Source organism: Fragaria vesca, linkage group LG5 (genome assembly GCF_000184155.1).
Source record: "Fragaria vesca subsp. vesca linkage group LG5, FraVesHawaii_1.0, whole genome shotgun sequence".
Taxonomy (NCBI): Eukaryota; Viridiplantae; Streptophyta; class Magnoliopsida; order Rosales; family Rosaceae; genus Fragaria; species Fragaria vesca.
This window is the reverse complement of record NC_020495.1, coordinates 11,572,165-11,587,441: the sequence shown is the minus strand read 5'-3', so window position 1 is coordinate 11,587,441 and position 15,277 is coordinate 11,572,165. Positions and strand designations below refer to the sequence as shown.

The 15,277-nt window shown below is 38.6% G+C and overlaps 3 protein-coding genes across 3 annotated transcripts; 1 reads left to right on the top strand and 2 right to left on the bottom strand.

Annotated features, from left to right (window-relative positions):
* Window positions 1-1,407: 1,407 nt before the first annotated feature.
* LOC101294266 (annexin D1-like) lies at window positions 1,408-4,130 on the top strand. The gene is made up of 5 exons (XM_004299596.1): window positions 1,408-1,543; window positions 2,022-2,167; window positions 2,382-2,600; window positions 3,173-3,385; window positions 3,590-4,130. The coding sequence occupies exons 1-5, from the start codon at window positions 1,468-1,470 to the stop codon at window positions 3,884-3,886; spliced, it is 951 nt and encodes a 316-aa protein (XP_004299644.1). The 5' UTR covers window positions 1,408-1,467; the 3' UTR covers window positions 3,887-4,130.
* A 538-nt stretch (window positions 4,131-4,668) lies between these two features.
* Window positions 4,669-8,186, bottom strand: LOC101292317. The gene is made up of 5 exons (XM_004301273.1): window positions 6,667-8,186; window positions 6,408-6,570; window positions 5,516-5,679; window positions 4,854-5,109; window positions 4,669-4,773 (listed from the first exon to the last, which is right to left on the bottom strand). The coding sequence occupies exons 1-5, from the start codon at window positions 8,184-8,186 to the stop codon at window positions 4,669-4,671; spliced, it is 2,208 nt and encodes a 735-aa protein (XP_004301321.1).
* A 2,771-nt stretch (window positions 8,187-10,957) lies between these two features.
* On the bottom strand, window positions 10,958-13,306 carry LOC101293978. The gene is made up of 5 exons (XM_004299595.1): window positions 13,019-13,306; window positions 12,857-12,930; window positions 12,069-12,204; window positions 11,607-11,915; window positions 10,958-11,510 (listed from the first exon to the last, which is right to left on the bottom strand). Exons 1-5 carry the CDS (start codon window positions 13,130-13,132, stop codon window positions 11,238-11,240), a joined length of 906 nt encoding a protein of 301 aa, XP_004299643.1. The 5' UTR covers window positions 13,133-13,306; the 3' UTR covers window positions 10,958-11,237.
* Window positions 13,307-15,277: the final 1,971 nt, after the last annotated feature.

The following is a 15,277-nucleotide window of genomic DNA, read 5'->3' as shown; positions in this document are numbered from 1 at the left end:
GGGCCTTAAAGATCACCAAATTGGCTGAAATTTTGCAGAGATGATCTACACAAGATGATCTAGATATGTCTAGAAGGAAGTTTGATGAAATTCGATCGAAAAGTGGTGCAAAAATGGAAATCCGCACCAAAAACTTTGGTGCGGACGTCCGCAGCCGAGAAGGACTATGTGTGTATATATATATATCGATTTTGCATCTTGGTGAAACCCAACTCGAATGTTTCTAAATCAATGCATGTGAAAGTGTACCCGTATTACAAAACGATTTCTGATACCACAAATAGTAATCAAGCAAATTTTGCAGTATTTGCAAACCTGATTATGTCAAGTGATGGCGAAATGGAGTCAAGGTTGCTTCTCCGACGTTTTCTCCGGCGCTTGGAACCATGGTGATGAGTTGGAAGTTGGAACAGAGGCCAGTGCACTGGGTCGTCGGAGCAAAGCTTTCTAAGTTTTCAGAAAATTTTCGGGTAAAATGAAAAAAGATATAAAACAAAATAATTCCTGCGGGCTAGGCGGAGACGTGGTGCGGCTAGGTGGTTCCACGTGGCATGGGCCTAAGTGGGCTGAGGGGTCCATCTTTAAGTGTGTGACTTTACTTGCCTATTTGGGTTGGGGTTGGAATTGTTGCCCTTGGGCTTGGGTCTCGGTTTAAATCATTGGGTTTGGGTTTGTAAATTTTTTTATGACAATCTTGTTATTTTCTTTTTTGAAGACATATTTTTGTTTTCTTTGAGTTCGTTTTCAATATATGTTCACTCCATAGGTAACTCATATTCGGACTCAACTGTTATGAGAATCAAATGTAACGGTGAGGTAGCTATCGAAAAGCAGTTGGCACAATTGAGATTGTGAATATTGGCGAAATTATCAATCTTGCAATACTAAGTAGGGTTATAGATTCTGAAACAAGCAGGTAGAATGTTGAGGGTGATATTTGATTATCTGTTTGCAAAAAGACTAAACTTGAATAAATTTGACACCCTGTGAAAGTTTGTATATATGAAGTGAGGTTAGGACCTGAAAAAGAAAAGAAAAAAGGTGATATCAGAACTTCAGATAGACTTTCATCCACACTCATCCAAAATGGAGAATTTTGTCACCTACACTCATCAATTCTCTATTCAATTATTGTGTCATTAATCTAACTCTAACCATAGAAAATGTATAGTCGACGGTTCAAAATAACATGATTTGTTTCATTATTTTTCACCATTGAATTGAACTGATCCTCCGTCTCGTTCAAGCATTTCATCAAAAAACAAATTGTCTAATTAATTATTAAGTAAATCCACAATTCTCCTAAAATTGAATAATTCTGACCTGAATAGAAACAAATGTAGGATTTGAGGTGGCGATAATATCAATGGCCATTTATAGAAAACCATATATAGAAACAAAGTGTCTCTATAATAATAGGGACAAACATCGGGATTCTTACACAGAACACAGAAGAATAGTGAAGAGATGTCCACCCTTGCAGTCCCAGCACAAGTTCCTTCTCCGGCCGAAGACTCCGAGCAGCTCAAGAAAGCCTTCAAAGGTCTCTCCTTTCATTTTAAATATCTGACGTATCGATTTCATTTCCTGTTAAACCCATGCTTATTGACCAGGCTAGGTCACCCTATCATGTTGTTAGTGATGAACACGACTTGAAAGATCTGCTAATCCTTTGTCAATGTTCAGATCATCACCAGTGTTTTATGTTTTTTTGTAAAAATTTGATATATATCATTGATCTGAATATTAAGCTTGTTTGTACTCTTTGATCATATCTAAAAAAGATTCATTATGCATTTAGGATGAGGGACGTTTGTAGCTACTTATAAAGACATGAATTTGATGAGGATATTTCTGTATGCCCTGTTTGATTTGATGATCATAAGTCGTTTGTAGTTTAAACCAGAATGCATCTTGCTTTTTTCTTCTGGTATTATGACTATTATCAAATCGATCACTTCATGTTTTTGTTGTTTCATTTCACCTAAACATTGAAACTTCGATCAATTTGGTTTTTTAAGGATGGGGAACCAATGAGGACTTGATCATATCCATCGTGGGGCATAGAAATGCTGCTCAAAGAAAGGCTATCCGGAAAACCTATGCCGAAACTTATGGAGAGGATCTCCTCAAAGATTTGGACAAAGAACTTTCAAACGACTTTGAGGTTTGTTCTGTTGTGCATGTTCTTAATTTCCTTTGCCAATATTGAGACGATTTGACTACACGTTTGACATAAATCGTAGCGAAGAGATCATTTTAGAAGCTTGTCTTTTGATCTTTCTTTTCTTCATCATTGGATGATGAGAACTCTCTAGCTTTGGAAGTTCATTGTTCAGGATTGTAAGAGCTGACATATTTTTGTGTTTTCTCTTTCTCAGAGGATTGTTATGCTTTGGACTCTTGATCCTGCTGAGCGTGACGCATTTTTAGCCAATGAGGCAACGAAGAAGTGGACTTCAAGCAATCAGGTTCTTGCTGAAATAGCCTGCTCTAGGTCATCATATGGCCTACTTTTGGCAAAGCAGGAATATCATTCTCGCTACAAGAAGTCCCTTGAAGAGGATGTTGCTCATCACACAACTGGAGATTTCCGAAAGGTACACTTCTGGATTAAATTTCTTTCACCCTGGAAGTAAAAATGGACTTTTTTCCAACTAACAAGACTCTTCTTTAAGTTATTTAATTAGGTATGAGTTGAATTGTAGTAGCTTTTGTATTGTTTTGGAAACAGATTGCAGTTCAGGTTTGTCATTTTATGCAATCTTTCCTACTCTAGCTAGGAGGGCTGACTTTCACTTTTTGCAACTCATGAAAATGCCTTCACAAAGTAGGAGATTCCTAGACTGTTTGATTATAATAGGCTATAGTGTTTCCATCTGATTTGTGACTAAAATTATCACTGGCATAATGGCTGGTGACAACATAGCAGAACTAGCTCAGCCTCGAACAACAATTAAGTATACTCCTAGGAAACCATTGCCTGAAGTGTTCCATTGTCCACTTATATGCCTTTCTTCTCCATGTTTGTTCATCTTTCTATGTGTATACATATGTTACCTTGCTGCGCAGGTTAATATGAAGTTATCATATAGAAATTTTAGTTTTCTGAGATTTCAGTTTCTTTAAACCAAGTATAGAATAAGTTACTGCCTAACTCTGCTCCTTTCAGCTTTTGGTACCTCTTGTCAGCTCATATAGATATGAAGGATATGAGGTGAACATGACTCTGGCAAAATCAGAGGCTAAGCTACTCCATGAAAGGATCTCCGACAAAGAATATAATCATGAGGATATCATCAGGATTTTGGCTACACGTAGCAAAGCTCAGATCAATGCAACTCTGAACCACTACAAAAATGAATTCGGGAATGATATCAATAAGGTATCATCAGATTTCCTTTCCTGCTCCAGCTCCTTACATGATTTCGTTATCAGCTTAACCAAATCCCTCTGATATACTAAGGAAGCCTGTACTTCTCCCTTAGAACTCCATGTAGTTGAACAAAATCATGAATGGTTGGCCAAAAGTGATCACATTTATTATATTCCAGTGGATTAGATTTATGAGTGCTTCTCTGTAATGCAGGATTTGAAAGCTGACCCCAAGGATGAGTACCTTGCAATACTAAGGTCTACAATCAAGTGCTTGATCCGCCCTGAGAAGTACTTCGAGAAGTCTCTTCGTTTGGCAATCAACAGACTAGGAACGGATGAAGGGGCTCTCACCAGAGTTGTTGCTACAAGGGCTGAGGTTGACCTGAAGATCATAAAGGAGGAGTACCACAAGAGGAATAGTGTCACTCTTGATCAAGCCATTAAGAAAGACACTCGTGGAGATTACGAGGCAATGCTACTGGCCCTGCTTGGACATGAGAATGCATAAACCAATATGGTCTTTTGAGGACACATCTGTTATGTAGTTTCTTATGCTTTGAGGCCTCTTTCAGTGAAACTATCTGCGGCAATATGACATTACAGATTCATATTTGAAATAAATAGTTGCCTTCAGTAAACTTAAAGCTGTTAAAGTCAAGGGAGCGAGGTCTTTGGTTAGTTATATGTCTATCTTACATTGGAAGATCATCTTGTTTTCAGTACTTCAGTATATCTTTCTTGCAGCTCAAGTTAAAGACCCTTTTTTTATTCAAGTGAAAGTTAAAGACTTTTGACTATCACTGCATTGATGCTGAAGATCTTCTCCTTTTCTAGGTGAATGTTGAGTCTTTCCTTTAATGGAAATCCTTATCACATTCTCACAACAGAATCAAAAAAGGGAACTATATAATAACACACAAGAGCATGCGGGTGCCTCTATATAAACTATCTCAACTTCAACAGAACAAATCCAGGCATCACATTTATACAACATCTAATCAGATATCCACAATTCTAGTAGTGGAATATCCTACATCAAAAGTTGTGATTAGGATTAAGACACAAAACAACAGACATGATGTATTACATCATACGTAACTGGAAGCAAAATTCTGTTTTAACTGCTTCAGACTTCTTGATACCTTCCAGAAAGCCAAAAATTGCACATTTTACCTGGAGATCATAAGACATGTAAACAAGCATATCTCATATCTTAGCTAAGGAGCTGAAGACAGAGGAGTTATTAGTAATAAACATAGAGAACAACAATACTTCTTTCGCTAAAACACATCACTTCTTCAGGAGGTCTTTTGTGAAAATCCTCTTGCAGTATGGGCTGTGGCGTAGGATTGTATGAGGCTTAACCGCTTCAACCAGTGCAGCATGAAGAGGGCCCTGGAAACAAAGCAAATGAATCAGGATATATGAGAAAGAGTTTATTGGTAAATCAGTTGGAGAGATGTAAGCTGCTAAACCTTGGTAACTGAAAGAGCAGATTGAATCACATAGTTAGCATAAGGGTCTTGCAAAAGCTGTTCAAAGCGAGAAACTGAGAGCAATTCTTGGATGACCTTCACTCGGCTCTCTTCATAGTGCTTGAGGCACTTTTCAACTACATGACTACTGCATTTCTGCATGGAGAGGAGTACAAAATGTCCCTTCAACTGAGAGATCAATCTCGCCATGACAGCTGGGATCTTCAGCTCTATGACATACTGTACAACATAGTTTCTGTTGTGAATGGAACAAAATAAAACCATACTTCAGTCAGAGAAACAAACAAATTGCACCATAGAAGAAAACAATCATGGATTAGAACAGGCATATGTAGGATTATTTTATAAAAGGCATATCTAGCTAGGATTAATTACTATCAGCAGAATGATCCAGGTCACTGAAAACTTTAAGAATTCTGGCACAGTAAGCATGAAATATCAATTTAAAAGTGATTTGGTTGTGTACAATTATATTTGCTTCTGAACCAAAGAAATTGCTGGTAAACAAGACTTTTACTTCCTCAAGAAACAGAATAAATAAAATACTTAGGCAACTAGTGTGGATTATCATATCGATTAGGGATTTATGATCAGCAAAGAAAAGAAAGCTAGACAGTTTAATGAAAAGTCCAGATCCCTACCCATAAGGATCTTGGGAAAGGAGAAGCCCATTCCTGGAAACTTCAGTGACCAGCTTATCTCGATGCCTCCCACTGGCATGTGCAATGCATTTTTGTAGCACACAACATCCATGACGCTGAGTTGCAATCTCAACACAAAATCTTGCAGCAGCATCAAAAATAAACTGCAAGAAATTATTAACAAACAATGGACTTTAAGTTCCATTCTTCTAAACAAATCAGTTACGTAGCAGTAAGCGCTCAACAGTTGAACTGAAACCTTTCCCCAACAGTTAAATACTATGTTTGGCCTATCTAAATAGTTGGATATACAGCAAAAACAAAATCAGATTTTAATAAGTTGTGGTGTGAGGAAGGTGAAACATTAACTGGGGAAGAGTTACTAAGATAGTTTATTAAGATACAGTTTCTTCCAAGTAAATGATCATGAATAGGTGAGAATGCAAGGTTGACAAAGAACATAACTTGAGTAGCTGGCCCAAAATATCCAGGGCACTGAGATCAAACCACCAATTATTTGGTTTAGCATTTTGATCTCTTATTATTTTAGGCATGCCAAGCTTTAAAGGAACATTACTATTATCTCATCAGATGTTACACCTTGAGTATGCATTGGCATTACTGGTTGCATATACATTAGACAACATCATTAGCATTTGGAAAATATGCCAAGCTTTCGATTCACTTTGCACATTAGGTACACTGCCTAGAGCAAATAAATGAGTTGACATACTAGCCATTGCAAATTAATCATCCTCAAGAGAATTATTGTTGACTAGCATCCACCTCAGAAAATATACACAAGGTTACCACATGATATGTAATTACATATCACAGAAGTTATTCAACCTTAATTTTGATACAAGACAATCAAGCTAAAAAGAAAATATACCCTGTTCTCTTCAATGCTGAAGCAGTCCAAGCAACGCTGTACCACATGATTGCCATTTGGATCCTTAATGAGATCAAGAAAGCCACATTCAAGGGATGATATGATCAAAGAGATCTGCTTCCCATTTTCCACAGTCTCGATCAACTTCTGAACCACGCGAGTGCTGAAACCACAACAAATTATATTCATGAACAAGGAAGCAGTAATAAGACATATTACAGAAGAGGGAACAACAATAAGTAGAGTACAAAGGGTATACCCATGTGTGTCCAAGGAAACTCTGGCAAGCTGTCCTGGTTCTTTGGTCACCTTGAGTACAAGCTGCATTCTTTGCTGTTCATTACACATGTCCAATAACTTCTGCATAAGGTAATTGCCAAACGGGTCTGTAATAAGTTCAACAACATGATTGATTATCCTATCAAATATTAGCTGCACATCTTGACGGGTTCCCTCATCGAGCATTCTCTGTAAGAAGCGGCAACCGTGCTGATCCTTTGATAGGAAGTATATGTATCCCTGGACGTCAGTCAATGAACCCAAAGAAAGCAGTGACTTCACTGAGTCATTACTGCTCTGACTACATTCATTTCCACTGCTTCCTCCATTATATGAATCCAAATCTAGTCTAGCGCTTTTCTGTCCTTCTGTCCTCATTGCCATCTTAGTGCAAGAGTTCTTCTTGTTAGCCTTTGAAGACTTGCAACCCTTAGTGACACCATGATTCAAATGTTTACCTTGTATAACAAGATTATCCTCACCTCTAAGACCCTCTAGGTGCCCTGCACATTTCCTAGTTGGGGTTCCTCTAGTCCTTTGTTTTATCACTGGATGATTATGTGAACCATTGTCCACACACAACTGAGCAACTGAGGGGAACTGAGGGGAGCTCATCGGATACATATGACCCTTTCCGCCATTAGAATCTGTTCCACATAACTGTGAATGAACAAATTCATCATCAAGGTAAGGCCTGGCAAAATATGGGTTCTCTACTTGAACATTTCTGTAATACCATTCATCTCTCAGTTCCTTTCTTTGCTCCAACATGTAACCCATTTGGTTCTTCACACCACTGGGACCACAACACATAGCACTAGGCTGCTGCTGCATATGATTAAGAACAGTCCCCATTGAATCACCAAGAGCATATTCTGGCCCCAACCCAAGAAACTCAGGCTCCACATAACCATTAAAACCACCCCTAACACCAAAATGAGAGGACTGATAACCTTCAACATCAGACATATTGTTCCTAGAAATTTCAAACAAGCCATAGTCCTCAACATTCCAAGGAACATTACCCCCTAAGAAACCACCACCACCACCAAGCCCAAACCCACCTGGGTCTCTCTCAAACCCCCTCCTTCTAACACCACCCTCATGTTCATCCCCAATACTCAGTCTGTAAAAACTCTCAGCCAACCCCAGATCATCCCCCAAAATCTCATTGAAATGAGACTCATGTGATGCTGGTGCTGGCTTGGAGTCCAACCACAACCCTCCTCCTCCATTCATGTAATGCTGAAAAGGTGTCTGATACTTTGCCTCCACAAATGGGGTTGAAGGAGAATAAGGAGAGCTATCCCCAGAGGAATAACACCCATTTGAGAAAGAGCTTGAAGGAGAAAACTCAGATTGCAGAGAAGCTCTGCTAATAGGTGAAGAACCACTCACATGGTTGTGATGCTGGTTAGGCTGAAGCAGAAGGTGAAAAAGATTGGAATTACAATAAGGTGAAGCAGGGTTTCTAAGATTGTTGTTGTTATCATTCCTCATGTTCATCAAGACCCTCTGGTCTTGCTCAGCTAATTTTAACATCCTCACACAAACAACAACACAACAATGTGACAAACACAACAAATATACAACAAGTGACTCAAAAATCACATATTTATCCAAAACCCAGATTCAGAATCCGGAAAACCCACGTCAGGAAAACGATTCTACAACACTGGGTACTAGTATCCAACCCAAAAAAAACACAAAACCAAGCACTGGTTTTTAAGATGGGATATCAACACAACACATTTTTAGTGTCTTTGGATGGGTTTTTCTGAAACGAAAAGAAAAGGGAATCAAAACAGGGTCTTGAGGCCTCTCTCACACACCAGTACAATGCTCTCTGTCACCATTAAAATGAAGTCTCACCACTACACTGCACCAGAAACAAAAAGCAGAGAGAGAAGAGAGAGAGGAGGTCTGACTAGGCCTATTTGTATTTCCTACCAATTTTTTCTTTTTACTTTTGGAAATTTTGTAGTTAAACAAAGGTAGTAATTTCCATAGTTATATTAGCAAAAACATTTAAACACTGTTTAGTTATGAGAGTATCAACTTCGTAAACAGAGAGTTCTAACCTGTGTAATTAACCGGCTTGATTTTCTCACATTTGAATAATTCTGGGTTGTTGGTTATTTTGCTACTTACTGTTTTACCTTTCTGACCTCCTGGGCTATACTTTTCTTTGTTGACAAGTTTTTTACCTGAAATAGATAGAGGTAAGTTTTGGGTTTCAGGGCTATATGACAGTTTGGATTGCAGCTAATAATAGCAAGTGATAGCTTCTTCAGGGTGCTAACCAAATTTGATTTACTTTTTTCAGAAGGCTCGAGGAAAAATACCATTTGTTGGATGGGGTCCGCTTTTGAAATGAGGGCTTCTGATTGGTCCGGAGAATTTGGCTTCTAGCCCAAAAATTTTCTATGCCTATGCCATTGGTAAGATGAAGAAATGAATAAGAGAGGTAAGGGAAGAAGGTTGTCTTAAATTAAAAGGTTCATGAGATTGAGTTGGAATTTTGCCTATGATCTATCTTGGAGAGGCTAAATTGATGGGGAGTTTAACTTACTGTCGAATTTGTTGTTAGAATGATCCTTTATAGTTGGCTTTGCATAAGGAAAATTGTCCGCTCTAATAGTTTATTTTATTCATGATTTATGTTCAGCTACTAGAATTAGTAGCACCTGTAACTAATTTGTTTCGTGTTTTTCGTAACCATTGTGTTCCCCTTTAGCTAAATTTAACCCTTTTTTTGTACGGTTTTATCTCATTATTCGATTCTCTTCGGCTATACTTACAATGATATTGGTCAATTTCACAATATGTTTTGCTTTGAATAGGGGGACTACTCAGGTTAACAAAGGTAAATTTGGCTAAACCGAGATCACTTGAACTCAGCTAAAAGGACAAAAAGTACCGAAAAGTAGTTTAACCCGAAATTAGTCGATATATTATTATATATGGTGAAGTGGGGAAAATTTTCTATATGCCTAATAATCCTGCAGTACTAAATCATATCTGGTGAGGTTGCAGGTAGCTGATATTCTGATCCTTCTGAATTGGTCAGTCTTCAGCAAGAGCATTATCGGCAGCCAAGAGTTGGCCTTACCTTCCACTCTTGTTTTATGCCTATAAATAGGTATCACTCCTCCTGCCACTGTTTTCCGCAGTGTCTTTTTTGAACCAACTCTGGCACTGATCACTGATGCCCTTACTGCTTTGAGATTTTTTACCCACTTGTGATTTCAAATGCAGATCTTCTCTATGGTAAATTTTTATTGCTGTGCATATTGGGTAAGGAAAGTGGGTTTGTCTCCATTTTTCTGCTTGTGCAGTAGCATGGAATTAAGGCAACAAACGAGTCAACCAGACTGAGCTCTGACATTGCTTCTGTGACTAATGTCCCCTATGTAGCAGCCTATATAGCAGAGGCAGCCTCCTACAACTCCATTTTTTTTGTTGGTTGTACAAATTCTTCAGCTCTTGCACCAGCTAAGAGCATATGCACTCATAAGTGGTGGGCGATTGTTGATTTGTTGATTTAATTGGTATGACCAATCCACTATTTATCCAAAATTGGTAATTGTCTCTAGCTTAGACAATGCATCAATCAAAGACAATTTGTTTGTCAATCCACTATTGACTTAAAAAGTTGCCAATGATAATTAAGTAGAATCATCAAATCAATATCTAATAGCTACAATTAAAAAACTGTTATAACACCAAGCTCACATGAGTGTGGAGGTCACTAATCAGTCATACCAACTAGATGACTCAAAATTGGTCACTGAATTAGCAAGGCATACGGGGCCACTAATCAGTCATGCTGATTTAATACCGATGCATTCACCATTCCTCTCATTTTAGCTAATTGGCCACCCAATTAGTGTCCAGGTGCATATGCTCTAAGTCCAAAACATTTTGAATCTCAAATAAAGATTCTACAGACTTATTGGTGATGCTATATTGCTAAATTACTTTTAACCCTTCGGTAAAAATAGATGTTCTATGTCTGTGGAGCATTGCTGCTCTCTACCTTTTTTTTTTTTTTTTTTTTTTTTTTTTTTTTGTCAATCTACCCATCAACTGGTTATACTCTTTTACCGACCCATCAAATGGTTATACTCTTTTACCCACCCATCAAATGGTTACACTCTTTTACAGTCGACCAAATCCAACAGTTGAATTGTTTAAGAGCAACAATGCTCTTGAACAACGATGTAACTGTCTTCGAACATTGGATATTGGAAGTTTGGAACACAGAAATATGATGCAAAATGCATGATCAAGGGGGATCAACAAATGATGGATTAAATTAAACCCAGGGAAACAGCCCAAGCACTGGAAGAACACATAAATATGGACATACACAACCCAATTAGCAGAGATAGTCCATAGCTCTAAAACCTTATAACCTAAAACATGACTCCAAGAAATCCCACAATGAAAAGGTCAAATTATATAATAACAATCCTCCACCACTAGAAGAGAAAAAGAACAAAACCAGACACCATGTGATAAAATCACCAAGTTAGGCCACCTAGCAAGTTAAACCAAGGCAATGCTGCTCTCGCCACCAGGGGGTTTGCGTACGCCACCCAAATATTCTCGAGCCTCTGCCTTCCCGTCGGCAAAGATGTTGCTGCCACTCATCTCCCGCAGTTTTGCCACACTCAGTGGTTTCTCAGCAGAGGACGGAGGAACATCGCCCTTGAATATGTCGTTTCCTGACAGCTCGGAAAATTTCTTCTCATAAATCTTCTTCGCCGTCTTGGACACAGGGTCCTCACCCGGTATAACATTGATCTGACCTCCAGTAGACTACATACAGAAACCAAATTTTGAATCAGTCAGATGCTTCCAAAGATGACACAAGAATAAAGAAATTCGGAATGATAGCATTATGTGTTTAGGCACCTTAGCAGACTCGTATACGGGTGAAGTAGGTTCTCCTATTTGAATGCTCCCTTTCAAAGCCAGTTGTCGTGGAGCAGTAGTTTCCCTAGGTAAAATTTCAGGTGGGGGTGCAAATATGTCATGCCCACTGAGCTCCTTATATTTAGACTCTGAAAGCTGCTTCTTCAGCCTTGCCTCTGCCTCTGCCTCAGTTTCCAAGGTTCCACTCAGCTCTCGCAGCTTTGCGACTTCAGCAATTGTAGTAGGCTTTTTGGGAGTAACACCCTCTTCCTCACCAAATGAGATATGACTGATTCCAGCAACCGCTTGCTGGCATTTCATACCATCAAAAGACAAAGTCATGTAAGGGTTTTTGTGCCAAAATGACATGCCATACTATAAGACCTCCATTCTTTCATTTACTCATATATTGATCTAAGATTTCATGATCGATCTTAAATGTAGCACATATTGATTTGGTACCTGGTACAGTCGGATTCCACTTTTGCTATTTGGGGTAGGATTAGCACTACCAGGTTCTGATGCTTCATCGTCAGCTCCCCCAGCAAAAATGCCACTCCCAGTCATCTCCTTCATCTTGTACCCTGAACAAGGTTTTCTGGACATTACAAAGTAAACACTGTTAGAAATCCCTGATCATTTTAGTCTGGATACTAATCTTGTCAACAAGACCAATTCCACAGAAAACTTTCTGCTTTGAAACACAATATCAAAAACCCAATTCTTCATCTTATAACTGCTAAATTATAATTAAAAATTTATGAAAAGTTTAAAGAAAAAAAATCTTTTCATATTTGGAAAACAATTAGTGAGATGTGGGATATCATAACGGAAGCAAACTAATAAAATCCATCAAAACTGGCATATACCCAATTCTTCAACGGTCAAAACATAAAACCATTTTCCCAATGCTAATTAAACTTGTCTAGATTCTAGAAGACCAATTTCCCCACCAAAAAAATTAAATTTAAAATTCAAACAAATTAATCTAACAAGCATAATTTGGAAAATTAAGAAAATTAATATTCTTTGGAAATATAAATCATAGGTCAAAATAAGTAGATCGATCACAGATCATTCACAAGAGAACATCAATCTTCAAGTTCAAATTACATATTTTCCAAAACGAAATAATACTATTCCAAGAATTCAAGAACAAAAACCAATACTATTAAGTCCACTGAAATCCCCAAAAATCAAAATGTGATGAACAAGATAAAAGAAGCCGAAGCAGGGGAAGCAGATCTGACCGTTTGTTTAAGCTCTCGACCTCCTCATCCGTCACCTGACCTCCAAACACCACCTTTCTGATCCCATCCGACGGCTAACACCAAACCAAACACCGAATCAGATTGACGCAAAGAAGCCTAATTTTTCGAAAAAAAAACTATAGTGAGACTCCAATTGAATACCTGGTGAGGCCGAGTAGCGGAAGAGGGGAGCGCCGGGGAGTCGGCAATCGGAGTCTCGGACCAGGTGAGCAGATCCGCGGTGGATGTGTGGGACTTCCTCACCGGAGTGCTCATTTCCGCCAATAATGCGCCGGAATCTGAGGTGGAAAAGACGGAACTGACCTCGAGCTCCGGGAGGATTGCGGTGTGTAATGGTGGGTTTTGTGGGTATTTTAAAATGGGGGGAGAAGAGGAGAGGAAAGGGTGGAGTTGAAGGGAGATGATAGAGAGACTTGGAGTAGAGAGTAGAGTTGTGTTTTGAGCTACACTACTACTACTTTCTTAAAACCAAAAAGGGAAAAGAGATGTGGGAAACGGGTCGGGTTCGGGTTTTGTGGAAATGACGGAATAGCCCTGCTTGTTGGGAAATTTGAATCTTGTACCGCGTACGAGATAGGCTGAGACCGGAGGGACCGCCACGTGGAGGTGAAATGTGATAGGGAATTTACGGAAATGGGGCTGCTGGGATAGTGTGTTGACTGTTTGACTTGGTGGGGGGTACGTGTGGAGTAGGGATTGGGTGGTTTTGGAGAGAGTTTGTTTAGAATTTAAAATTTAAGGAAGATTTATTGGGCGTGGAATAAGCGACGATTTTAAGGAGATGATGTTTTTTTGCAACGGTCTTTGGATCAAAATTTGTGATGTTTTTGTTTTTGTTTTCATGCGAGAGGATAATGGCAGAGGGGTTTTAAATTTGTTCATCGGCTTGAAACAAAAATTTTGAAGTTTGATTTTGATTTAATTTGTGAGTGATTTCAATATTAAATTTTATAGAATTTGTGTTATAGAATCTAAAAAGCTCTATCCCTCTATGGTGGCGGAACCGGTTATTTTATGAGTAGGATATACGGGGTAGAGTAACATAACTGGTGTGTTCCATGATCAAGCGTGTAAAAATTAGGTTTTTATTTGGTAGGGCGTTTTATTAAAATTGGTTTTTTGAGTTGAACTTCTCTATATTTTTTTCTCTTGGACTAGACCTATAGTTTGGCTACAATAATCTTATAAGTGGTGCCGACCGGTGGCAATGGTCGGATAGGGCATGAAAAACTCTTGTTTGTCTGGTAAAATTTAAAATCTTTGATGTTGTTTGCATAAACATATCTAAGATGCATAGAAGTAATTTTGCGACTTCCATGATATTTGGTTAGGCTTATTTTAGGCCGTGCATGTGCTGTATTTTTAGATCTTAATTTACTAACTTATTGTTGTTTCTATTTATGAAAATATTATTAAATGTAAAAAGTGTGTGAATTCTTGAATTTGAATCGAAACTTAATTTGATACGTAATACATCTTTTTATAATATTTCATAACTATTTTTGTTGATAAACTTATATATAGATAGTGACTCTTTTGTGGTACTCTCATTTTGTGCACTCCATATCGATGAAAAGCTTCAAATGAAGCATCTAAATGCAACAAAAATTAAATGACTTTCATATAGGAGCATACCAAACTAGCCTAAAATGGAGAAATTATCTAGAGTCACACATCTCTTTTTAGTTTTGTATAGATTTCGATCCACTTGGTGATGACGTTGCATGTTGAAAGCTAGAAGGCCAGTACACTTCTCCATCTCATATTAGTAATCATCCTCGTGATAGATCAAACCAGAGATCGAGCCAAAGTCAAAAGGCCAGGCTTGCCGAGCAAACCTGCGACTTTGTTGCCTGAGATCGTATCAGAAACACATGCCCCCGGCTCATCATTTTCTCTTCCTCCAGATGGAGGATAACATATGCTTTCTGCTTCCTTTAATCTTTATCCCCAGAAGAAAATGAACCATAATTGCCAGGTCTATATCCTCCTCCATGTGGAAGAAAGTGAGAGACATCCAGCCAACAACACCAACTAACCCAAAGGCCAGAATTGCAGGTCTCCCTGTTTATATTCTATCCCCTCTCTCGTAGGTCATACCCTTCATTCGTGGGTCACGTCCTGCCAGATTTTCACGTGTAATTCTTGCGTAAAGCTTCTCTTATATTCTTACCACCACGACCCCCACCTCTCTGTGTTTCTCGTTTATAATCACGGCAGGGGTATTCTCGTCATGTTCTTTTCGTGAGTGGATTATACGGCGTTTTTGACGTAACTTAGAAAGTATCCGTTACATACCTTATACGGTACTCGTTTCAAATTCTGGTGTGGCTGAATTACCGAAACGACCTTGCGCCTTGGACCTTAAAAAGGAAAGGGCGATCATGAATTTGCCAGCTC